We start from the raw sequence: 26,302 nt of genomic DNA on the forward strand, positions 1-26,302 counted from the left end.
AGCATCTGAGCATTCTTCACAAGAATTCTTCTGGCATCAGAAAATATGGTGGAAGCTACCCCTGGTGAACAACAAAAGCCTCAAACCAACAAGCTCTATAACTTGAGCCATGAACACTCCGGAGCTCTATTTATAGCCAAGGCAGCCAGCGACCGTCCAGAATGCTACAGTATGCTCCCGTGACTGCACGGCAGAGCTCCCTATGCACATCATGCCCATACAATGTTCACGTGAAACTTATCCTTATCGTCAAGACTCTGACGACCAGTGTTCACATGTTGCTCATCTTTATCGACTAGACACGAACGAGCAGCACTCTCATGTGGCCCTCCTGACAAAGCAGCAAACATGCAAGTACTCTACTCAGGGGAGTCGAGGAAACAAGCCCTAGTCAGCGGAATTCTGGAGAAACTACCCGATGTCCACTACCGGATAGCTCGAGTACCCGAGTACCCAACAATTTGCTTCCGAAGAGGCTCACAATAGTAGTCTTGTGTGCAGACACTCACGTTGGTCGTATGAGCAAAATTAGGCTCATGTGTGAGAAGCACTAAACACGACAGATGACAAGTCGAGAGCAACAAATTGCATTAAGACTTAAAGTTATCTACACATTTATCCTATTACAAAACTAAATGTTCTTCCTATCCCAAAAGATAAGGAATTCATTGCAGGTCCAGGTGCTTGGCGACTTCTTCGGCAAGGGGATCCAACTCCTGCAGATACTACTTGAAAACTTCGTTCGTGCAATCTCCCACTATCCCCTCCGCGATAGGAGACAAGTCCGCGTCAGGGTAGAAGGATTTCACGAAGGCCAGCAATTGTTTCGAGACGGACTTCGCCATCCCTTGGACGTAGCCTGCGATCTTCCCCAGTGCATCTCAGAGTCTCTCCACCAGCAAGCGAGGATCCGCGCCATCAATCGGAGGTTCCACCATGTTAGCCAAGAGCCGGGCTACCGCAGACAGCTCTTGCAGCTACAGCTTATAGGCCCCAAACTCGACTTGTTGTGCCTGGATGGTCATCATAGCATTGATCAGATCGACTTCGCCATCCTGGCGCATCTTCATCTCTTTCTCCAAGTCGCGTTCCAACTCGAACATGTAGCAAAATCGCGCAGAATTAACCTAGCTAAAGTGTACTTAAATCGCCTAACACGCAAACATACTCTTTAATCAAGCTAACTCGGCAGTCCGTCAGGTTTCACCCGATAAACCACTTAACTCAGATCGATCACAAAGCAGGCTCACACAAAGATGAGTGTTTTCCCCAGAAATTTCAACAATCCATCCAGATTAACATAGTACGATAATTTATTACATCAGAGTTTCAAAAATTCAAACAAGTTTGCAGAGTGTTCAACAGTGGTCAATTAAAAGTCTTGCGGAAGCTAAACATCGGTATGAAATATCACGGTGAAGCCGACCATGAGATCAATAACTCCTATACTCATCGTCCGAGAAGGGATTCCACTCAACCGACCAGCCCGGAGGGAGCTGAGTAGGCTAAGTAAGACTAGCAGCCACTTCATTTAAAACAGTAACACCTGAAAAGTAAGTCATAAGTAAGGTTGAGTATACTAATACTCAACAAGACTTACCCGTCAGGTGGTAACTACTCCACCAACTTCTAGACATGCAAGGCTTTTTAGCAGAGGGGTTTGTTTTTGCCAAAAGCATCTAAGTAGATCCTTACTTTTAAGTTTTAGCATTAGGTTATAGTAGATTAACCATTCTAGGTAAGCATCTATTCTAATCAAGCATGTTGATCACACAATTAAGTACAAGCATCAATATTAATCATCATCCTTTGTTCCACTTCTTACTCAGTGCAGCACAGTGATCAAGTAGTCTCAAACTGTGAGAGGCAGATGATTCGAATCGAGTTTCTTAACCTTGCAAAGTGAACCTAATCCCACATCATTGCGTACCATGACGGGTCCACACATGTCAGTCATCCCCATTAATTCCCATGAATGTGGTTAGGGCCCACTTTCCTTGGATACAAGGCCCCACGGTCTCGGAACGTCACCGTACCGTGACTTCACTTGTACCCACATGGTACACTAGGGGAAACTCCATTCCAGAGAGAGTGGGGAGTATGTCCACGTCCCGATTCAATCAGGTACTAGGCTTCCCTATCCCACTAGGTATGAGATTAGTACTTTCAAACACTTGACTGCGAACGCCTACACATTTTGACCTTAGCAGCTTTCTTCTAGACAGACGGGGCAATCCACCAATCCACCAAAACAGAACATATAGCGCAACTCCGCTCGTCAATCCTTATGATTCCAACATAAGTAAACAAGCAACCCCTATAACTCGTGAGTAACAGGAAATCACTCGACTTTTACCGAGTCTCTATTTAGCATTGCAACTACTCATCTTAACATACTAGTATTCAACACATAGGTACCTAGGATCATACAACTAGGATTTCAAGCAACTCTATGAACTTAATGCACAAACATAACTAGCATAAGTAGTGCATAAATTTTAGAAACAGGGGTTATGTTCCGGGGTTTGCCTTCCTGAATTATGTTAGTTAGCAAGTCGTTGGAAGCTTCGGGAATCTCCCGCTCGGCCTTGGTGTGGTGCAACTCAGCAGATCCTTCCTCAAGAGGTGTCAGCTCGTACGTTCCATCTGCGAGGTTCGCTTCTACATGAGATGCCTATGCAAAAGTTCAACATTTTGACCCTTTATAAGGTCAGAAAAGCATTTCATATGTTATGGTAAAGTAAACTTCATTTCGAGACCAACTACACTTAGACCGACACTTACAGCACTTTCATCACATTGAAGTGTTTTCTGATTTAAGCATTTAGCTCGGTTTCATGGTGATTGTGTTCATACATATGTGAAAAGCTTATTAGACTCTAGATTAGAAAGTTATCCTATTTCTGAATGTTTTTCTATACCTCTTCCAAAATTACCATTTTACCCTTATCATTGCTTAATTTGTCTAACCTATTTATTCTTAGCTTTAACTTCCATAATTCATTTCAGTTGCATATGATGAGCTATGGGGTTGAAAATTTTACAGTGACTTCTTCATACCATTACTAGGCTTTTGTAAAAAATTTAGGGTTCATTGGATTACTACAGAAATCATTATATTTATTTCACCACCCTAAGGTAGCAAGCACTTAACTATTTTTATCTTGCTTTACACAGAGAGTTTATTATTGAAATTTTTAACAGTGAGTTACATAGGTGCATCAACGTCTTTGGTGAATTTTTTAGGATTTTTGGTGAAGGATATCTATTTTCCATATTTTTCCTTCTTTTAAACTTGTACAAAATGTTAAGCATGTTTCATCACGTTTCATTCATAGTTCAGTATTTTTCTTACCAAGTGTATTTTACAAGTAATTTGACCCAAGTGGTTTCATATTTTTCTCTGACCTATTCCAATACTTATGCAAAAAGAAAGGTTCTTAGCTACATCACAAAGATAAAACTAAAATTGTGGCATAAACTTCTATACTAGGGTCCTAAGTAATTTTCCTAGCACTAGCTCACTGAAACAAACCTATCTGAAGTGGTTTTGCTATTTTACCATTTTTCTGCGATTTACTATACTGTTAAAGGCTTTAAGGAAGAAGTAAAACATAGAACATTATTTCTAACAGTAACATGTGCAAAGTTATTTTTCTGTGAAACTACATTACTCACTGAGTTCAACAAAACTGGTTTGGTGTTTTTCTGATTGTTCTACAATTATTTGTGCATTTTCAAAGTTCAGCTCATTTTACTCCATTTAAACCAGATATAATCGTGGCAGTTTTGCAGACAGACCCTTAGAGGTTTTAAACATTCATAGAAAAGCCCTTGGTTTCTTTCATCTAGGTCCCTACGCAAAAAAAAGCCCACAGAAAGGCCGCTATGGCGGCTAGCGACGAGGCGGGTGGTGTTCCGGCAATCTAGGGCTTAAACGAGGGGGACAAAGGGCAGGGGACGTGCAGGTGCTCACCATGAGGGAGTCCGATGAAGGTTGGGGTGTGGTGGTAGTTCGGCGGCGGCGAACGGGCGTGGGGATGGAACTGCGGCGCGGCGGCGGAGCTTCACGTGTTCCGGTGCTGGCGGTGTAGCTGGCGGGCAACGGGCGGTGGGGAAAGCTGCGTGTGGGTGTTAGGCTACTAGTGTGAGCAGCAGCACTGCGCAGAGTGGGGCTCTCCACGGGGAGCTAGCGCGATGGCGGGCGGAGCAGAGGAGCGGGCAGGGGGCGAGCGTGCGGGGGATAGGAGCTCCGGCGGGCATTCACCACTTTTATAGGGTTGGGGAGATGTGGGGGAACGAGGCGGAGCCAGCGGGTGTGCAGGACATGGTCGGAGGGGAGCGGGAGAGAGAAGACGGGTGGTGGCCATGGTTGGTCGGTCAGAGGTGTGGGGATCCGCGGGGATTTCCTGGCCATTGGTCAGGGCAGATTGCGAGCATGCTAGAGCGGCTTTGCTGGGCGTGGGCGTTGGTCAGCTGCAGCGCGAGTTGTCTCATTGGTGCGAAGATTGGGTGGAGGCGTGGAGCTGGTAGGCGGTGGCGTCGTGGCGCGGTCCAGCGGGCGGAGGCGTCCGCAGGATTGGGCGGAGGGGATCGCGTGGCAGGGGCGGAGATTAGCGCGACGCAGGAGTGGGCAAGAGAGGCGCCGTTGGGTCTTGTCGTGGCCGTGGGTTGGTCGACAGCAACTCGCCGGTGAGGTAGTGCCACGGGGCGGGTGGCGACGCGTCGGGTGCGATTCTGCCGGATTCGCGCGCAGGCAGTGCAAAGGGGCTGATTTTGGGCAAGGTTTGTGCAAGATTTCAAATTCAAACATGGCAAACTCCAAAAGCAAAACTTGTAGTCCAAACTATATACTTCAACTCCTAGAAACACATTAGGCACAAATTCGAGCTAAATCGCAAGTTATTTAGTGCCAAACTTTGTGGGAACACCGGTCGGGACACTTAACTGATTTTCGGCTTATGGCGGATTTTCAGCATTTTAGCTGACTTTGGTTCCATTTTTGAAAAGGTACTACGGAGTTTTGGGCCTAGATCAAAAATGTGGAGTTGTAGTAGACTTTTAGTACTCAAACTTTTGTAAAGGGTCTAGCACAAGTTTAGTTTCAAAGTTGTGAGAACTTGCATGCCAAGTTGAGGTCTTTCACTGTTTTAGACTTAGAGCTGTCTTTGCTGTTTTTGAATTTGTTACTAACTTTAGCCTAGAGTTCACGCAACATCTAGGGTGACTTAGTCTAGACTCATATTGACAAGCATGTTCTTCAAAGTTTATTCTAGAACTTTTGCAAAAGCTCTACCCTAATATCTGGTCTAGAATTTGAAATAATAGCAACTAAAGTACCCTACATAGCACTGTTTTCAACACTTAACATTATTGAAATGGGGTTGATTTGCCACTGAGTTTAAATCTAGTTTTTTAACCTCTTCCTCTCAAAATCACTCAAAGTGACAATAAGAAAAGTTGTTGGGTTTGTAAATTTCTACAACTCTTATATTAACAAAAAAATTAAGTTTCTATGTAAAATTTCAAGTTTTGAAATGACCCTAAATTAAGCTCCTAAAGGGCATTTTTAATCTTTCAAGTGCTAGATTAGTGTCTAATCATCTTATTCAAGCTTAAGCAAGGTTAATTTAGCTAGGGTTGTTACAGCCTACCCCTCTTAAAAGGATTCTCATCTCAATATTGGAGTGAGGAAAACTGGTGTGGCGGTGCTGCACTCCACATTTACTAGCAAAACTTGTTCCAAAAAAACTGTGGGAAGCGCCGGAATCAAATAATATGAAGGCAGGGTGATGATGTACAGAAAATGTACCCGTCATCACTGGAGTGCTTTCTAGAAACTCTGCCAGATTGGTGAAGTTCAATCTGCCCTGATAAACTTGCACCTGCGGCCTTTTCCCTTTATTATTCCTGGGGTTGCTTTGACCAGGCCTCTGATTCTTGTTCTGAGGGCAATCCTTGGTGAAATGAACAGTGTTCCTGCAGGTGAAGCAACGGTTTCCATTACCAGGGTGCGGAGGTTGTGGAGGTTTGGCCATGGCCCTGTGATTGAAATCCAGGGGAACGGGGTGATGCCTGCTGCGGCGGATGTGCAACCCATCTCTCAGGCTATGTAGCCATGCGAGGCACGGACGGGGGAACCAACCTAAACTTCTGAGCGGGGGCACTAGGTGATGGCATTGGAGCCTTCCTCTTCTTGTCGGCTTAAGAGCCATCACACAGTTTTCCTGCGATATTGCCAGATTCACCAGCTCATTGTACGTATCAAAATGGGGTTGATTTGCCACTGAGTTTAAATCTAGTATTTGAACCTCTTCCTCTCCAAATCACTTAAAGTGCCAATAAGAAAAGTTGTTAGGTTTGTAAAGTTCTACAACTCTTATATTAACAAAAATTTAAGTTGCGATGTAAAATTTCAGGTTTTGAAATGCCCCAAATTAAGCTCCTAAAGGGCATTTTTGACCTTTCAAGTGCTAGATTAGTGGCTAATCATCCTATTCAAGCTTAAGCCAGGTTAATTTAGCTAGGGTTGGTACAGGACACCTACTGCCGCAAGCTCTCATGTTGATCAATGGCCTGGTAGTAGGCGTTCTTCCAATCAGTTATGGAAGCCTTCAACTGGGGTTCCTGATTCTTATACTCTGCACAACAGAGACCAAAAGTCAGTCAAAAAGACTATAGGCTACCAACAGACGAACACAACAAAAAGATGAGTACTTATCTTCAAGCTTATGGCTCAATGACTTGTTCCAGGCAGCAAGGCGCTCTTTCTTCTTTTCCAACTCTTGTACCTGCGGCCGAAAGGTCACCACCGTGCTGTCAAGTTTCATGACAAACCGGGAAGTCTGCTGCCACTCCTCAGCCAGCTCTTTTTGCAGTGCCTCAACATGCTGCACAATCTCGCCATAGTCCCGCAACAACTGGGACTTCCGGCGGGAGCAGTTGATCAGGTCCTGTTATTCAGAAATTAGTACTCGAGTACCACACGGAGTACAAATTGCGGGCATTCGAAAGTAAAGCATAAGGCAAAGTTCAAACTTACCTCAGTGTAAGACGCAACGCGCTGGTTCATATCGAGTATGGTGGTCACCGTGTGTGCATCTAGCAGAGGATCGTCAATCAGCTGGACTGCCTCAAGCAGCACCTGAATCTCAATGCTTGGCTCGATCCTCGCCCTGGGCACTAGGACGATCTCACGGCTAGACGGCGTGCCAGCTTCAGAAGTCGTCCCGATAGCAGCAGCCACGACTTCAAGGGCTAGGGCGGCTTCAATCTCGGGGGCTTCGAGAGCAGCAACATTGAGGGGGATAGCTTCTATGATCACAGGAGGGGGCAGACTCTGCATGGGAATAGCCATGGGAAGAGCCCCAGGTATAGCAGGCTCGGGGGCTAAGGCCACGAGTACTTACTGCTCTCAGCGGGTTGGCGGCGTTGAACTCCGAGACTACTCGGGGATCTCATTGGCATTCTTAAAGAAGCGCTTCAACCTCACCATCACCCATCGATGGAGATTTCTTCAAGCATCATCCTTGATGAGTTGTCGAGGCCCGAGTACTCGTAACCCTAGGTGTGGCGGAGCTGCAGGGGTTGCACTCATCTCTTCAAAAAATTGAAGGCGACTCTAACACCATCAGTCCCTGATCCTTCAAGTGGGCGATCTTGACCAAGAGGTCGGGTACTTGAAGACTGTTCCCGTGCGTCGGCTCGTCAATCACCTGTTGTTCCATTTTGGGTGTGACCAGTCACCTTTGGCAGCTTCGAATTGTGGTCTTCAATGTAGAACCACTTCTCCTTCCACCCAGAGTGCGACTCCAGCAACTCAAGTTCAAGTACAGACTACTACTCTTCTCAAGGACTTGAATTTTGGTGCCACCGACTACTGTAGTGCACTCCAGTTTTGGCTGCGGCTTCACCTAGAATATTTTGTGGAACAGCTGAAAGTGGGGCTGAATCCCCAAGAAAGCCTCGCACAAATGCACAAAGATAGTGATGTGGAGCATGCTATTGGGATTGAGGTAGACTAGCTGAAACTTGTAATAATCCAAAAGACCCCGCAGAAAATCAGAGGAGGGGATGGCAAAACCCCGCTCGACAAAGTGGGTGAAGGTTACCGTCTCCTCGGGGTACTCTTCAAACGGCCACGCATTACCGAAGGCACACCTCCAGCCTACGGTTGCTTTGTCCTATAGTAGCTTTGCCTTCTCCAGTGCCTGGATCTATTCTTCCTTCAGGGTTGATCTCTTCCAAGCATAGGCAGGAGTTGGCGGCGCGGTCTAGTTCATCTTCCCGTATTTGGGCGGAGGCAGCTGCGGCTCCTTCCCCTTTCCATATCTCTTCCTAGAATTCTCAGCGCCCCTAGAAGCATATGCTTTCCTCCCCATCTCGGATGTCACGAGCCTCTTCTTGCGCACATGCTCGGGGGCTTACAGGAGGGTGGCGGCATCGGCACTCTAAGATTGGATTGCGGCGGTGCTGGGCAGTAGGGTTTTTGGAAGCGCAAATAGCAGATGCTAATGGCGGAGTAAATGGGGGTAATTTCTCTCATCTATTTATAATAGAAGCGGAGTAATGGAGGTAATGGCCCGATGTTTTCGCCTTTGGCCGTTAATTTCGCATGTGGCCATCAGTTTCCGAAGTTACCGCAAAATATAAGATTACTGTTGGCGACGGTCACGATGACTGGTGGTTGACCCTTATACCTCCTAAAACTAGTCGGCTAATGGCTCGGGGGCTGTGTGCCACGTGCCCGTCGGCTAAAAAGTTTTTTCTCTGGAGTTTAAGGTGAGGACAATACAAATGCAGATTGACCCTCAGCCTGATTTTTCGATTCAACCTAAGGCTCAGGGGTTACTCCATATGGAGTGCGATTTTCATCGCACTTTCATATATAAATTCAAGGACAGATATTCAAGACAGCTTCGGATGAGGCTTTAGCACATTCTAGCCGCATGGCGGTACTTGAGTTACTTGAAGGCTCAACTTTGACAGAGTACTCAGAAGAGCACCAAAAATTAGTCGGATGAAGCCTATAAAGGTACTTGGGATTGCTGCATTTCACTAAAACGTACTCGGGGGCTTGTCGTACATACCTCTATGGGCCCACCAGAAGGTTTGGACAAACTCATACACAGGGTTGTACACCGAGACGTGTCAAACATGGGGACTACGGTGCAGGCTGGCGTAGTCTGCGTGGAGGACAAGAACTAGTCAAGGACTCAGAGACTACACGTAGCAGTTAGAGTAGGACTCTGTGGTCGAATCCAACTAGTACTCTTGTAAAATAACCGACATGCAACCCTACTCCTCCGATATATAAGGACGGGCAGGGACCCCCTCCAAACAAGTTCAATTGAATACAAGCAAATAACACACAGGACGTAGGATATTATGCGATCTAGCGTAGCGGCCCGAACCTGTCTAAATCGCGTGCCTACGTACACCGTCGAGTTTATGATTTCGGCGACACCCACCAACCAAAACTCTACCTTGGGTACTCCCCTTGGTAGGTTCCCAGGTTTAAACACCGACACCGCCGCCGCTTCTCACCGCCGGTGAGGGGCGAGCGGAGGGGGGAGGGGAGGGGAGGCAGAGGAAGGGGCCAACCGGTGAGAGCACAAGGCGGAAGAGGAAGGGAGAGGAAGCTACAGACAAGAGAGAGAGAGAGAGAGAGATAGATAGGAGATAGAGGAGATGAGGATGAGGGAGGCGGAGCGGAGGGAGCTGAGGAGATAAGGGAGTCGGAGCGGGCGGTGCGTGGATTAAAAAATCTAAGTGTTTGCGGTGTGCGTGGACGGGAAACCTCTTGTACCGGGTGGAGGCTTTACCCGGTATTAAATCCTTCGTCATGCTTCAATTCAACACGTTGATGCAGTCATTTTCTTTTCTTTCCAAAATATGTCACATCCATTTAACAATTATACAAGGAAATATTGTGAATTCAATTTGTACGGTTATGAAGATTGTAATTATTTTTCTTATCTTCCTTTTCTTTTATTTTTCTTCTTACAGCACACACAAAAATATCGATGACCCTTTTGAAGCTGATGTGATGTTTTGCTGGCCTTTAGTAACGAAGTAACCAAACGAGAGAATTTTTCCATCTCCAGCGATTCCCATTATTTGTTTAACAGCTGCATACACAATATCACCTTGGTTTACTCCCCAAACTATATAAAAAATATTATGATTGATAGTTGACATGTTCCAAAAATGTTTCAAATTTTTATGTTGCTATTTCATCGGGTCGGAATATTTCATATTATTCTATCACAAGATATGAAAATAAATAAATGAAAAAATAACTACAAATCATCATAAAAGTTTTCCGAACATAGGCTATAATGAAATGTATATATCAACCCACAAAATTCGAACCGAAACATAGCACATATGAAAAGAAACAAAAAGAAAAATAGAAACGAATGCCGTTTGAGGAGCTAAAATGGACCTGAATAGTTTGGCGAATAAACTGAACCAATATTTTATAAAAAGGTCAAATGGACGAAGTTAATCATTTTTTTTGTCAGTAAATAGTCTTTTTTCCTAAATCTAAAATTACAACATCTTTACCGAGTGTCCATTACTTTTCTGTTACTTAGGTTTGCCATTGTGTTCTGTACGTGCTAGATAAATAGCAATAATATATATTTGAGTATGCTACAAATTCTTTCTTAAGTTAACAGGGGAGCTGGAGGAATATATACACACGGAGTTTCCACTAACCCTACACTTTAGTCATTAAATTATGTTCGCCCTCTTTATCTGAACATGGATTTTTCACATGTATGTGCAACCACATGAGTTATACAAGCCATTCATTTTTGAATCAATGGTGAGATGGATTATGGGTATGTGAGAAATACATGAGGTAGATAGATCAACGGTAGGATAGAGAGAAATCAATGGTTAAAATAATGTGGTTTTACATTTTTTCCTCTTTATCCACCGTATACTTTGCGCTATTGTTGCTACTTTACGGAGCAATGCAATTGACTGTAATTTAGGGGCTTTTTCTTCTTCTTTTTTTGTGAGTGCAAATTGATAATTAGGTGGGAGCGGGCAAAATAATGCCGTAATTTGGCATCAGCGTATCCGACCGATGTAAGGAAGGTTGTTTATTTCGCATCAGCATATGCAATGGAATCACGCATGTACGTACCTAAAGTTGTAAAGTCGCCGACGCCGGAGGGGTGGATATGTGGATCGGACCGTACCCGTGAACAAATGCAGCTCAAACATGTGGCATGGAGAAAAAACAAAACGAGGGGAACCGTGTCAGCTGCCGGATGAACTTGCCTGCTTTTCCGGGTCATATCACTACATGCATCTGCCTGCCCATGATATGTTGTCCTGGTGCAACCATCTCGTGTCCGGAAATAAAAAAAATAGACTAAATCCAGAAAATATATTAGAAGAAATAGAACAGTAGAGAAGCATTGGTTGTCTACCGCTAGTGAATAAAAACAAGGAAAAAGAAACGAATTGTTCTGTGCATAGTAATGGACAATGGTGATAATGTAGATGGATGGTCTCCCTTGTCAATCGCTCGCTCTATAAATAGAGGCCCAGCAATGCAAAGCTCACTCCACTCAACACAAGCTAGCTCAGCTCATCTCGTCTGCTGTTTGATCTCGTAATCTCAGCAGAGTGAGAAGCCTAGCTGCAACTCAAGCTTTAGTTTCCTCCCAAAACAAAAATTTAAGGTTGCATTGTGAGTGAGGTAGCAGGATGTGCGGCATCCTTGCTGTGCTGGGCTGCGCCGACGAGGCTTCGCTGCAGGGAAAGAAGCGCGCCCGCGTGCTGGAGCTGTCGCGCCGGCTCAAGCACCGGGGCCCAGACTGGAGCGGGCTGCGGCAGGTGGGCGACTGCTACCTCTCCCACCAGCGCCTCGCCATCATCGACCCGGCCTCCGGCGACCAGCCCCTCTACAACGAGGACGAGTCCGTCGTCGTCACCGTCAACGGCGAGATCTACAACCACGAGAACCTCAGGACCCACCTCTCCGCTGCCGGCCACAAGTTCAGGACTGGCAGCGACTGCGAGGTCATCGCTCACCTGGTTGGTATATACTCATATGTTTTGTCAGTGTATCTGTCTGTTTCAGTCACCTGCTCACCTCTCACTGATCGTATTTGTAGTACGAGGAGCATGGGGAAGGTTTCGTGGACATGCTGGATGGCGTCTTCTCCTTCGTCCTGCTCGACACCCGCCACGGCCGCTTCATGGCGGCCCGCGACGCCATCGGCGTCACGCCCCTCTACATCGGGTGGGGAATCGACGGCTCGGTCTGGATTTCGTCGGAGATGAAGGCCCTGCACGACGAGTGCGAGCACTTCGAGATCTTTCCCCCGGGCCACCTCTACTCGAGCAAGGAGGGAGGGTTCACGAGATGGTACAACCCTCCGTGGTACGACGAGGAGGCCGTCATCCCGTCGGTTCGCTACGACCCGCTGGCGCTCAGGAAGGCCTTCGAGAAGGCCGTGATCAAGAGGCTCATGACCGATGTCCCCTTCGGCGTTCTGCTCTCCGGCGGCCTGGACTCGTCGCTGGTGGCGGCCGTCACCGTCCGTCACCTGGCGGGGACCAAGGCCGCCAAGCGCTGGGGCACCAAGCTCCACTCCTTCTGCGTGGGCCTGGAGGGATCCCCTGACCTCAAGGCCGCCAAGGAGGTGGCGGATCACCTGGGCACCCTGCACCATGAGTTCCACTTCACCGTGCAGGACGGCATCGACGCCATCGAGGACGTCATATACCACACCGAGACGTACGACGTCACCACCATCAGGGCGAGCACGCCCATGTTCCTCATGTCCCGCAAGATCAAGTCGCTCGGGGTCAAGATGGTCATCTCCGGCGAGGGCTCCGACGAGATCTTCGGAGGATACCTCTACTTCCACAAGGCCCCCAACAAAGAAGAGTTCCACCGCGAAACCTGCCGGAAGATCAAAGCTCTGCATCAGTATGATTGCTTGAGGGCCAACAAGGCAACCTCTGCTTGGGGCCTTGAGGCTCGTGTGCCCTTCTTGGACAAGGAGTTCATCAACGAGGCCATGAGCATCGATCCCGAGTGGAAGATGGTACTGACGATCTCAAGCACTTCATTGAAACTGAAACCTCTTTTTTTCAGACAGTGACCATTTCTGACTTCATTACAGGTCCGGCCTGATCTTGGAAGAATTGAGAAGTGGGTACTGAGGAAGGCATTCGACGATGAGGAGAACCCATTCCTGCCAAAGGTACGCAACATTCGGCTGCCCAAGGTAACATCCAGAGACATCTGCAGCAGTGACTGACACTTAATCTACGCACTTGCAGCATATCCTGTACAGGCAGAAGGAGCAGTTCAGTGATGGTGTTGGGTACAGTTGGATCGATGGCTTAAAGGCCCATGCAGCATCAAATGTAAGTCAATTCTCATGACAATTTCGGTAAAAAAATAATTGCCTGTTGCAAGGTCCTTATATGAAATCACTCCATACAAAATAAATGGATGCAGGTGACTGACAAGATGTTGTCGAATGCAAAGTTCATCTTTCCACACAACACCCCGACCACAAAAGAGGCCTACTACTACAGGATGATCTTTGAGAGGTTCTTCCCCCAGAAGCCGGCGATCCTGACGGTGCCCGGCGGCCCAAGCGTGGCGTGCAGCACGGCCAAGGCCGTCGAGTGGGACGCGCAGTGGTCGGCGAATCTCGACCCCTCGGGGAGGGCGGCGCTGGGCGTCCATCTCGCCTCCTACCACCAATCCGAATCCGAGTCCGAATCCGGCGCTCAGCAGCAGAACAAGCATGCCCCGGCCACCATCGCGGCAGGAGCCAAGAAGCCCAGGACCATCAAGGCTACAACGACGCCGCCAGGCGTTGTCATCGAGGGCTAGCTCGCTACAAATTACTAAATGATTAAGCAAAGCTGCCATTATATTTAAGCTGTTCGGCGCATGCTGTAACTAGTAGTCGTGTTTAATCCTGAATATCCTTTTCTTAATCTTTATGTATCGAGGAACCAATATATGCTTACTTTGCTCGAATAATGAGTTGGATGCCATGTTGTTTGGATGAAATCAGTGATGTCCTGCGCTACTTGTGTTTTCTAACCTACTCTCGTCACTTGAAAGCTACCACTTGACAGTTTTCGCCATATGGTACCTGGCTTTTCCAGACATTTTGTAGTGGCATTTAGAAAGCAAAATTCTGATGTCTGTATTGATTATGCAATTACATGAGAAGAGATGAGAGTCCTAGCCTCGAGAATATTTAAGTAATTGTGAACAGTCAGATATAACACTGTTCTGTTGGCCAAAACTTTCTCAGAAAAAAAAAACCGAGGAAGTTGGATGAGTGAAAAAAGGACTGAGTTTGCAGTTATGAGTGTCTGCTATTGGGGGTAAGAAAAATCATGTGGGAGCGGGAGTGGGAGTGTGGGACCATCCGAAGCTGTGTGCGTTTCTAGTGCAAGAAAATCCCAAACAGCATGTCATTTCGTCAAGCAATCTTTGGAAGATCATAGTCATGCTGATAGTCTATTTGCCCCAAGACAGCAATTGAAATGCTATCAACATATTATATGTATTTGAAGGTGAATATAGACTAGAATAATATCATGTCATATCTCCCTGTTAGGCTGGGAGAGTCAAATGAGCATGTATCTATCGGAAAATCATATAGTTGATATACCAGCATTAGCGTCAAAAGTTCTCAAACTTAAGTACCAACGCCCTTTTCCGCTCAATGAGTGAATGGAAGACAAAGAAACCATTTCTAGGTGGGCAACCAAAAGGGTTTAATTGGTCTCAGTGTGCAGATTATGTAAGCATAGTCTGAGTTCAGTTCCATACCATTTGCTCCTCAAGTCCATGTAGAGATTCTGAGCACACTATGAGCCTATGAATCATAGTTACTTCTCTGTTCAAGCAATAGTTGTCTCAGGGAAATGCACAGTATTCAAGAATCACTGCAGCAACTTCATAGACAAGAAAAACTGAAACCCAGCATAAATGTCCATTAACTACTGCATTCAGATTAACATAGTCAGTGCGGCCCAGTTTAGCCTATCAATTTCCCATCTCCTGTTCTATAGAATAAGGCAACACTTGTAATGGAGAAGAAAGCATTTGCAAATAAACCACCATATTGCTCATCCACTTCTTGTAAATATTGGACCGATCTTAACCAAATATTTCTGATATGTCAATGTCATATCAACAAACTTGGGTGTCATCATGTGTCAGTTTCAAAAGATATTTTAACGCCCCAGCCACGGATAGTGGACAATCTCTTTTCTCCTTTCTTAAATAACTTGAGAGAATTGCATGATTTCAATTCATGACCATCATGCTTTATTTTTATCAAGTTGTCCATATCTGCTCAAGTAGTGGCTTTCTCACAATTTGACAACACGACAGAGTAACTCAAACATTAGGAAGCCTATAATAATCATGTACTCATGTGGTGTTGACAATACATCTCTTTCGCTCTTTCTGTCTGCTAATCCCCTCTATTATCTTTACCATTCAACGGATATACTGCAGTGAAGTGTGTGGGCACCAGAGAGTAGATTCTGCTTACGTACTTCAAACTCCATTGCTCGTTCTATGAAATCTATCAACATCCAATTCAACCGAACTATATCCAGGAAGCTTGCTGACTTTAACTTCTTTCATGAAGTCTCTTATTCTCTCTGCATCACTGTACCTTCCAGCATCTGAATATATGTTTGCCAAGCTCATGTAGTAGCCACTCTTTCCAGGAGACATGTCCATCAATCTCTTTGAAACCTGTTCAGCAGCCTCCATTTCTCCATGCACACGACAGGCTGCCAGTGCACCTCCAAGCATTGCTTCGTCAGGCTCAAAAGGCATTTCCTCTATCATCTTCACGGCCTCAACAACACGCCCTGCTCTACCGAGCGTGTCAGCCATGCAAGAGTAATGCTTCAGTTCAGGCTCAATACCCCACCGTTTCATACCCTCAAAGATAGCATAAGCTTTGTCCACCATGCCTGAATGTGCACAAGCTGACAATGCCCCGAGAAAGGTGACCGAGTTTGGTTGGATTCCTTCAGTTGCCATTCTATCGAAAAGTCCCAATGCAACATCAGAACGCCCATTCAAACCATGACCAAGTATCAGTGCACTCCACGAGATAACATCCCGCCTAGGAATCCCAGCAAACACCCTCTCAGCTAACGCAAAGTCCCCACACTTGACATACATGTCCACAAGCGCGTTCCCAAGTGACAGAGGCATGCCTAGGAACCTCCGGACGCAGCAAGCGTGCACACTCCTCCCATGACGGCGCCACCCGAGCTGCCCGCACGCGAGGAGCAGGCTGACCATGACCACCGCGTCCAGCTCCATCCCTGCTGCCACCATGCCACCAAAGAACCGCAGCGCCGCGTCGGGCTCCCCTCTCTGAGCGTACGCGGACAGCATGGATGTCCACAGGACGGCGTCCCATTCGCGCATTCCGTCGAACATCCTCCGCGCGTCGGCGAGGTTCGACAGGCCCGCGTAGCAGAGCACCAGCGCGGACGCCACGAAGAGGTTGTCCTGCGCGCTGAGCTTGACGGCGAGCGCGTGGGACGAGGCCGCGAATCCTGCGGCGCCGGTAAGCGCGCAGGAGCGGCGGACTGGAGGTAGGGTGAAGTGGTCCGGCTGGACGCCCCGCGCGAGCAAATCGCGGAACGTGCGGAGCGCCTGCGCGGGGCGGCCGGAGCGCGCGAGCGACGCGAGGAGGGCGTTGCAGGAGGCAAGCGTGGTCGCGGGGACGGGAGGCATGTGGCGCACACCGAGGCCGCTGGCGATGCCGTCTCCCCGCCTTCGATGGCATCGGGCGGTGGACCGAGACCCGTGGGTTCACACCCGACGGGAGCGGGGACGGGTCCGGAATTCCCCTGCGGGGGTCTCGAATTCATGGACATGGCAGGTGCGAGGTTGGGTTAAAAATTTCCCCCGCGGGGACCATGAAGCCTCGAATTTGACCCACGAAGCACAGCTACTGCCGCACCAGCCTGCTCACCTGCACTAGCCCACATCTCCCCCGCACCGGCATGCTCACCCGCTCTCCCACGCCTTGAGCCCAGCAGCCCTCCACCCCCTTCTCCTCTCTTACGGTCTCTCCCCCTCTCTCCGTCCCCTGCCGTCCTCCATCCACCCTATCCCCACGGACCCACTCCACGCGGCGGTGGCAACCGCCGCGCCGCTAGGTCACCTGCGACCCACGCCCCTCGCCTCGCCCTCGCCTATGCCCCGCGTCCCTCACCCTTGCCTTTGCCGTCCCCTGCCCTGCACCCTCGCCCTCGCCCGCGTCCCTCGCTCGCACCTCTCGCCCCTCGCCCGCGCGGCCTCGCCCTCACCAGTCACCCTCGCCCGCGCCGCCCCTGCCCCACACCCTCACCCCTCGCACATGAGCGCCGCCCGTGCTCCTCGACCCCTCCGCCCGCGACGGCGGTGGCGCGGACCCCACGACCATGGGCGGCAGCGCCTGGGGGCAATGTCGGCGATAGGGAGCCCGGCGGGCGGCGCAGCCCCCGCAAACACGGCGGCGGCGACGCAGCCCCCACGGACCGATAGCTCGGGTGTTAGGGGACTCGCTGGGTTTCGGGCACCCTCGGGTTTCGAGGTCGGGGCAGGATTTCCACCCGAATAGGGTTTCCGGTTCAGAGCAGGTTTACTATTCGGGTTTCGGGGTGGGTCCGTGGAAGCTTAACCCGGCCCCGACCCGTCCCGTTGCCATCCCTATCGCCGCCGACTGCCACGTGCTGACAGGAGAATTGGGCCGTGACAATGCTGGGGAACAGTGCGGCGGCGGTCGGCCGGCGGTGGTGTGTTATTTTGCCGGAGGCCTGAGTTTTGGGCTTGTGCTGCAGGTGGGCTCACCACAGAGCAAAATTCTCCTACTTATCGAGCCTAGGAATTTTCAGACTTGATAAGTTCTCAGGCCCGGTCATCATGTAAGGCCATGCGCGCCAGAAATTCTTTTTATTAAACCTTTCAGCTCTCTCTTCTCATTAACGGAAGCGGGTTAGAGTTGGAACCCAATAATATATAATATAGGTTGGGCTAGAATGTTTTGGGCCCGATTATTTTGTCTTCTGAGTGAGAGAGCGTGTCGATGCCAACCAGTCCACGAAATGCGATGACTTCGTCGCGTCAAGCCGTCAAGTGGCGATCGATGCCAGCCAACAAGACAACCGTCACTTTTGTCAGCGCCATCCTGACTGCACCGTCACTTTTGTACGCCTGCCAACTTCCCAGATCGGGTGCGTTCTTCTCTCGATCCCTAGCACGCAAGAGCGTCTAGATTCACTCGGTGACTCGGTGTCCGTCCGGCAGAAGCAAAGCGCGAGCTCACTTTAATGGCAGCATCACTAACGAATGCCGGGATAAGAAGCCGCGCACGTCGCGATGAGCCGTCCCTGTCCAGCAACCCGCCGGCAGGGCCGGGTGCCGCTTATTCGTCGCCGGCGTCACCGCGTCCGCCGTGCCGTGCGTGCTGCTCCTGCTCTCCCGTTCGTCCAGCATGATGCAGAGCACAGGCAGGCAGACCAACTTTGCCCTGACGAAGACGACGACCCTGATGATCGGCGGCGGTTTCTCGTACGCCTGTATTACATCGTAGGAAAGGAAAGCATAAAGCAAAGCTGGATGCGATGCATGCGTCTACTTCTTTGATCTATCCTCGAATTATTAGTGCTTTTTCTCCCCACAGCGGCACAGCGCTCGATCTTTTTTGAAAAGTCTCATATAATTGCATGCTTAATTTCTGCGTCCTGGTTCTATCGATCGATAGATCAGAGTTGCTTTGGCAATGTTGTTTGTCGTGTTTCTCGTCGTTGAGCTTGCAGACTGAACTACCGAACGTTCTTTCCCCGACTGTCGCTGTGAACTCTTTTCCTGGAGAGATGAACTAGCAGATAACCATACTGCACCTACCAGGTGAAAAGACTATGCATGACGTTTCTACTCAGAAGATTCAGCGTTTATAGTTTACGGCTTTTGGAGCTGTTTTGGGTACCTGCTGTCTTGTTGTAAAAATTGTAGATAGAGAAACTGCTAATAACTTGCAATTAGTTGCAACAAAAGTACAGGCAACCTGGCAATTACAAGCTTTAAGATTCAGCTGACAAATGCGGTTCTGTTGTGATTCGCAATGAGGATGCAGGGCAATATGGACTCATCTCTTGCAGTTGATCGATGCTACTGTGTACACTTTGTATATTTCACAGACAACACAAGCGACTAAAAAATTTTCAGTCAAGGTCATTCACGATTCTTTGTAATGACAAGGAAATAAAGATAGTGCTAGTAGAGTAGGTTATCTCAAATGGAATCAAAGGAGCCAATGCAATGAGTGCTTTTGTCTGATGGGCTACGCTTCTCCTTTGCTAGGCCTGTCGTATCGGCCTGGCTAGTGTTGGACTGGCTCCTGCAGATCCATGGACCACCGTGGCATTGGTGATCGAAGCAAGCAACAAGCTCCACCGAAAAATTAAAGCAACATCTTTTACAAATGTTTTTGGACGATATAGACAATGTAGGTTAGCTCATAGGACGTTGTAACAGAAGACCTGTTCAATAAACAAGAAGAGATAGATGCAAATGATATTCAGAATGGGAAAGCCAATGGACAGGACAGATGGGAGCCACCAAGTGCAGGCTTACAGTTTAATTTTCTTTCAACTCCTGCCTATGTGCCTGTGCATGGAGTTAGTTTAGAGTTTAGACCCAAAAAAAAAGGGAGAGCACCATCAAAGCTGGAGTTTGAGTGGGCTTTTCTTTTGATTGGGCATAAAGATCCAGGACAAAGATGAATCTCTGACCAGGGATCTGAATATTACCTGTCTATCTAGCTTTGGCGCCTACCTTCATCAGCGAGCAATCAAGACGCCCACGAACGACATGGCGGACGCCGACATCCTTTAGCACAAAGCTTTTTTATTCTCAGCACAAAGTTAAACAAAGGCACGGCCAAAAATGCGCTCGTGTTTCTGAGCTCCAACAGCGGCACCAGCAGGCAGGCAGACGCAAAGGAGAGACGATCCACCCGTCCATCAGTGTGTGTGCATCAAGCACGGAGAGCGAGTGAAACAAAGGTTGGTGGAGGCAGACGAAGGCGAGGATCCGATCTGTGTTGTACTGTTGTTCCATCATCATGTTATCGCGATGTGAGTGTAGTGTATAGTGTATACAAGCTAAGGACATGATAAAGCATATGTAGTAGCTTGTGTAGGTTCATCGCAGTTCATGGTGCTGAAATGGAACGTGTGTAAGGAACTGAAGGAGGGAGAGAGCAGGTAGGGGCCTATTCGTCCAAAGAAGTGTACATCAGTATATTTGAGGGGAGACATAATGAGAGGGTGTGAAAGATTTCATGAATAAAGCTGAAATGAAAGAAACAGACCGGCGATCATTGTCGACAAATTATCGCCTCATTAGTGCCTATTGATCGCGAAACTAATGCTCTAGTGGTACTGGTACAGTAGGAATGGCGATAACAACACCTTCATGACGACAATGAATCTTTGTTTCTCTCTGATGTATGATCTGTCGTATTTGTAAATTTCCAAAATGTATCAATATGTGATTATTGAAGTAACAGTGACATCTAATGGCTGAAGATGACAGTACGCACTTCTCTTTTCTTCCTCCTTTTTTTCCTTTCCTTCGTCCTCTCTCTGAGATAGCTACTCTATGAGTCCATCAGGTAGTGGTTTTGCCAATTTTCCTTTGCTTTAACGTGGTATACCCTTTCATGAACAAGTTACGTGCTACCTTCTCAATTGCGTCACCTTAATCGACAGCACATCAGAGTAAAAAGCTTTTTTTTCTACGTTATTCTTTTCCGCAGAGGAACTGAAATACACTCCAAACTGTCTTTCATACTAGTACAGCTTAGCTGAAGATGTTGATGAACCGATGGATCTTTTTGGAGCGCCCGTGCCATCCTTCAACGTGTGTCTTCCTTTGCTGCGGTACACTGAAGGCCGTTCGTTCCCTCTTTTTTATAGTGCGAGGATCGCCGATTGGTGCCGATGATTTTTTCCCGCAAGTATTTTCTACATAAAAATCGTGTCTCGTGTTCAATCTTATTTTCGTATTATTTACTAACAAGTGGTACTAGAACTGGTCACGAGATTTGATTGAAAAAAATTAGGGTTTCAGTCCCAGTTCTATGCCGCCGGAACTAATATGATACGGCGATTCCATCCGCTCCGAGCAGGTCTCGTCGTTATCGCCGGCGCGTTGCTTCCTCGGTTTCCGAGGGAAAATCGACGGAATTCGTTTTCCGTCTCCTGGTCGAAGCCACCGGGCTTTCACCGTTCCTGCCATCGTCGACACGTCGCCGCCGAGTTCGAGTCGGACCGGCACTTGTATCTGCCGACGGGGTGTTTGGATCTAAAAAATCCTAACTAAAAATTCATGTCACATCAAATATTCGAAGACTAATTAGAAGAACTAAATATAAAAATTCATGTCACATCGAATATTCGAAGACTAATTAGAAGAACTAAATATAAGCTAATTATAAAACTAATTACATAGATGGAGACTAATTTTCGAGACGAATCTATTAAGCCTAATTAATCCATCATTAGCATAAGTTTACTGTAGCACCATATTGTCAAATCATGGACTAATTAGGTTTAATAGATTCGTCTCGCAAATTAGCCTCGATCTGTGCAATTGATTTTATAATTAATTTATATTTAATACTCCTAATTAGTATCTAAACATTCGATGTGATAGAAACTCTATGAACTTTAGGAGCTGCTAAAGACCAAACGGGACCAAACGGGGCCAAAAGTTCCGCTGCTACCCTACAACTCTTGTCGTGAGGCAAGAGAGAAGGACCCTGCTGGCTATTCCGGCCTGGTTGGTTCCTGTGACCCATCACATCGAATGTTCTGATACTAATTAGAAGTATTAAATATAGATTATTTATAAAATCCATTACATAAGTAGAGGCTAAACGGCGAGACGAATCTATTAAGCCTAATTAGTCCATGATTTGACAATGTGTTGCTACGGTAACATTTGCTAATGATGGATTAATTAGACTCGTCTTGTCGTTTAACCTCCACTTTGTAATAGGTTTTGTAAATAACCTACGTTTAATACTCTTAATTAATATATAAACATTCATGTGACACGTGCTAAAAATAAGCAAAGGAACGAAAAGCCGCCTCCCGGAGGCGACACAGCGAGCAGAGTGTTCAAGCGCAAGTTCTCAGGCGGAGCAGAAATCCTTCTGTTGCTGCACTGGGATCGAGGAGAAGTACAGCGGCTCCTCTGTTCCTCGCGTGAATTTTGGTGTAATTTTGCTACGGTCACACCAAGATCTACAAGGAGATCGCATTTGCTCTTTGCTAATCGTACACATGAGCTGTACACAGGCTATAGGTTCTGCTAGGGTTACACAGGTTACCTAGATTATTTACTGCAGATTATTTTTCTTCTGATTATTTCTTTGTAATGGCTTCAATGAACTATGATATTCCATTGCTGGATCGAGATACAAGCGGCCTGTTCGCTTCAGCTTATTTAGTCGGCTTATCAGCCACCAAACAGTATTTTCCTCTCACAACAAATCAGCCGTTTCAGCTTTTCAGCCAGCTTATAAGCTGAAGCGAACAGGCTCGCATTATGGCAAGTCAAGATGCAAGCTATTCTAGCGCAAGCTGATTTGGATGATGCGCTTGATAAATTCGGGAACAAGGATTCAAAGTCTTGAATCGATGATGAGGAGAGGAAAGATCGTAAGACCTTGTCTCATATTCATCTTTATCTTTCAAATAATATTTTGCAAGAGGTTTTGCAAGAGAAAACTGTTGCTGCTTTATGACTCAAATTAGAGTCAATTTGCATGTCTAAAGATTTGACAAGTAAGATGCATATGAAGATGAAGTTATATACGCACAAGTTGCAAGAAGGTGGTTATGTGCCTAACCATCTTTCGATCTTTAAGGAGATCGTTGCTGACCTACAGTCTATGGAGGTAAAATATGATGATGAAGACTTGGGTCTCATTCTTTTGTGCTCACTGCTTAGTTTTTTTTTGGCAAACTTCGGAGATACCATATTGTATAGTCGTGATACGATAACCATGAATGAAGTCTATGAGGCATCGCAAGCCAAGGAAAAGATGAAACAGATGGTGTCTTCTGAAGGTTCCGCTTCCAATGGAGAAGCTTTGTCTGTTCATGGCAGGACACAAAGTAAATCAAATAATGAATATAGAGGCAAGAGTTCGAACGGTTATAGGGGCCGTTCAAAGTCTACATGCAAGGATGAGAAATTCTGCAACTATTGCAAAAAAAAGACTCATTTTATATCTGAGTGCTATAAGTTGAAGAATAAGGAAAAGAAAACTGGCACGTATAGACCGAAAGGTAAATCTGATGAAGGTAATGCTTCTGTTGTTGCTGCTGATGGTAGTTCAGATCGTTCTGAGGTTCTTGTTGCTTTTGCTGGATGTGCAAATAATGGTGATGAATGGATTCTTGATTTTGCTGCTTCCTTTCATATATGTATTAATAGAGATTGGTTCATCACTTACGATTTGTCCAATGTGGTCCCGTTAGAATGGGTGATGATAGATCACATCAGATTGTTGGCATTGGACCTGTTTAGATTAAGATGTATGATGGTATTACCAGAACTTTGACAAATGTGAGGCGCATTTCAAATATGAGCAAGAATCTTATTTCTTTGAGTACTCTTGATGGCAAAGGGTACAAGTACTCCAGTGGAGATGGAGTTTTGAAAGTGTCAAAAGGTTCTCTTATTATTATGAAAGGTGATTTGAAATCTGCCAACTTGTACCATCTTTGTGGTACTACAATTACAGGTGATGCCCGCTGTATTTCTAATTCATTATCTACTTCTGATGCTACTAATTTTTGGCATATGCATCTTGGGCTTATGAGTGAGCTTGGCTTGGTAGTGTTGAGTAAGATAGGATTTCTCGATGGGCATAGCATCAGTAAGTTGAATTTCTGTGAGCATTGTATGTTTGACAAACACAAGAGGGTGAAATTCAATACCTCAAGTCATACAAGTAAAGGTATTCTTGATTATGTGCATTCTGATTTATGGGGACCATCTTGCAAGCCTTCTCTTGGTGGTACTCGTTATATGTTGACCATTATTGATGATTATTCTAGAAAGGTATGGCTTTATTTCTTGGAAGATAAATCAGAGATATTTTCAACATTTAAAGAGTGGAAGATTATGGTTGAAAATCAAATTGAAAATAAGGTTAAGAAGCTTCATACTGATAATGGGATGGAATTCTATTCTAATGAATTTTAAGTCATATTGCAAATCTGAAGGTATTGTTAGGCACTACACTGTTCCTTATACACCCCAACAAAATGGTGTAGCTGAGCGTATGAACAGGACTATCATCTCCAAGGTCCATTGCATGTTGTCTAATGCTGGTCTGAATACACATTTTTGGGCTGAAACTGCTTCCACTGCTTGCTATCTTATTAATCGTTCACCCAGTATTGCCACTGATAAGAAAACTCCAATTGAGGTATGGTCTGGTTCTCTAGCTGATTATTCGCATTTGAGAGTTTTTAGTTATACTACTTATACTCATAGTGGTAAATTATAGCCTGGAGCTTTTAAGTGCATCTTTCTTGGTTATCAACTTGGTGTTAAAGGTTATAAGTTGTGAAATTCAAAAACTTGAAAGGTTGCGATTAGCAGCAATGTTATTTTTAATGAATCTGCTATGTTATCTGACAACCTATCTACTAGTGCACCTATTGTTGATAATTCACAAATTGTTAATGATTCACCTATTGTTGAGCACTCTTATCCAATTGTGCAGCCTCCACAACAACCTATTGCTACTGATAGGGCCAGAAGGGCACCTAAGCCAACTAAAAGGTTGATTGAAGAATGCAATATTGCAGAAGAGATTGAAGGTGCTGAACCTTCTAATTATTCTGAGGCTATTACTTCTGCTTATGGCAACAATTGGATGACCGCTATGCAAGATGAGATGGATTCACTTGAAAAGAATGGTATTTGGGATTTAGTAAAATTGCCCAAGGATAAAAAAAACATGTTCGTTTCAAATGGATTTTCAAAAGAAAGGAAGCTATTTCTTCAAGTGAGCCAGCAAGGTATAAAGCAAGGTTGGTTGCTAAAGGCTATAGCCAGATTCCAGGTATTGATTTTAATGATGTCTTTTCCCCAGTTGTGAAGCATAGTTCCATTCGTACTTTGTTGAGTATTGTTGCTATGCATGATTATGAGTTTGAGCAGTTAGATGTTAAAACTTCATTCTTACATGGGGAGTTAGAAGAGGACATTTATATGGACCAACTTGAAAGTTTTGTTATTACTGGAAAAGAAAACCTTGTTTGTAGATTAAAAAAATCTCTTTATGGCTTGAAACAATCTCCTAAGCAATGGTATAAAAAATTTGACTCATGTATGCTCTCTCATGGTTTAAAGCAGCCTGATTATGATAGTTGTGTCTATTTGAAGACAATTAATGGTCCGGCTGTTTATTTTCTTCTTTATGTTGATGATATGTTGATTGCTGCAAAAGATGAATCAGAAATAGCTAAGTTGAAAGCACAATTAAATTTAGAATTTCAGATGAAGGATTTAGATGCAGCTAAGAAAATTCTTGGTATGGAAATTATCAGAGATAGAAAATCTAGTATGTTATACCTCAGTCAACGAGGTTACATTGAAAAGGTTCTTCGTCGTTTTAATATGCATGATGTAACACCAGTGAGTACTTCGTTAGCTGCACATTTCAAATTATCCTCAACTTTATGTCCAACTTCACATGATGATATTGGGTACATGTCTAGAGTTTCATATTCTAGTTGAGTTGGTTCACTTATGTATGCCATGGTCTGTTCTCATCCTGATTTATCTCATGCATTAAGTGTTGTCAGTAGATACATGGCTAATCCTGGCAGAGAGCATTGGAATGCAGTTTAGTGGATTTTCAGATATCTGTGTGGTACTTCTAATCCTGTTCCAACAGCTATCAGATAAATACTTGTGACAATCCCGTTGATATGATGACTAAGCCTGTTCCTACAGCTAAGTTTGAGCTATGCTCAAGCTTGGTTGGTGTTAAAGTTTAAATCCTAGCAACTTTTGGCATCGGTGATTATTTATATTGAAGTGAGTTCATTGATGATACTTCATTTGCTACAAGATGGAATTCGTCTCAAGGTGGAGTTTGTTGGATATGATCCGAATTTCTAACGTGTGTCTTGTGGGAACACCTGGAGTGCCCACGGTTCGGGTTATGTGATTAGCGGA

At 46.0% G+C, this 26,302-nt stretch overlaps 2 protein-coding genes across 2 annotated transcripts; one reads left to right on the top strand and one right to left on the bottom strand.

The window, feature by feature from the left end:
* The first annotated feature begins 11,563 nt into the window (after positions 1–11,563).
* Positions 11,564–14,062, top strand: LOC101782389 (asparagine synthetase [glutamine-hydrolyzing]). The gene is made up of 5 exons (XM_004962044.4): positions 11,564–12,057; positions 12,138–13,076; positions 13,155–13,235; positions 13,315–13,401; positions 13,496–14,062. Exons 1-5 carry the CDS (start codon positions 11,728–11,730, stop codon positions 13,877–13,879), a joined length of 1,821 nt encoding a protein of 606 aa, XP_004962101.1. The 5' UTR covers positions 11,564–11,727; the 3' UTR covers positions 13,880–14,062.
* Positions 14,063–14,583: 521 nt separating this feature from the next.
* LOC101777984 (pentatricopeptide repeat-containing protein At4g14170) lies at positions 14,584–16,813 on the bottom strand. The gene has a single exon (XM_004963719.3). The coding sequence runs from the start codon at positions 16,775–16,777 to the stop codon at positions 15,572–15,574; it is 1,206 nt and encodes a 401-aa protein (XP_004963776.1). The 5' UTR covers positions 16,778–16,813; the 3' UTR covers positions 14,584–15,571.
* Positions 16,814–26,302: the final 9,489 nt, after the last annotated feature.

This window comes from Setaria italica, chromosome III (genome assembly GCF_000263155.2).
Source record: "Setaria italica strain Yugu1 chromosome III, Setaria_italica_v2.0, whole genome shotgun sequence".
Taxonomy (NCBI): domain Eukaryota; kingdom Viridiplantae; phylum Streptophyta; class Magnoliopsida; order Poales; family Poaceae; genus Setaria; species Setaria italica.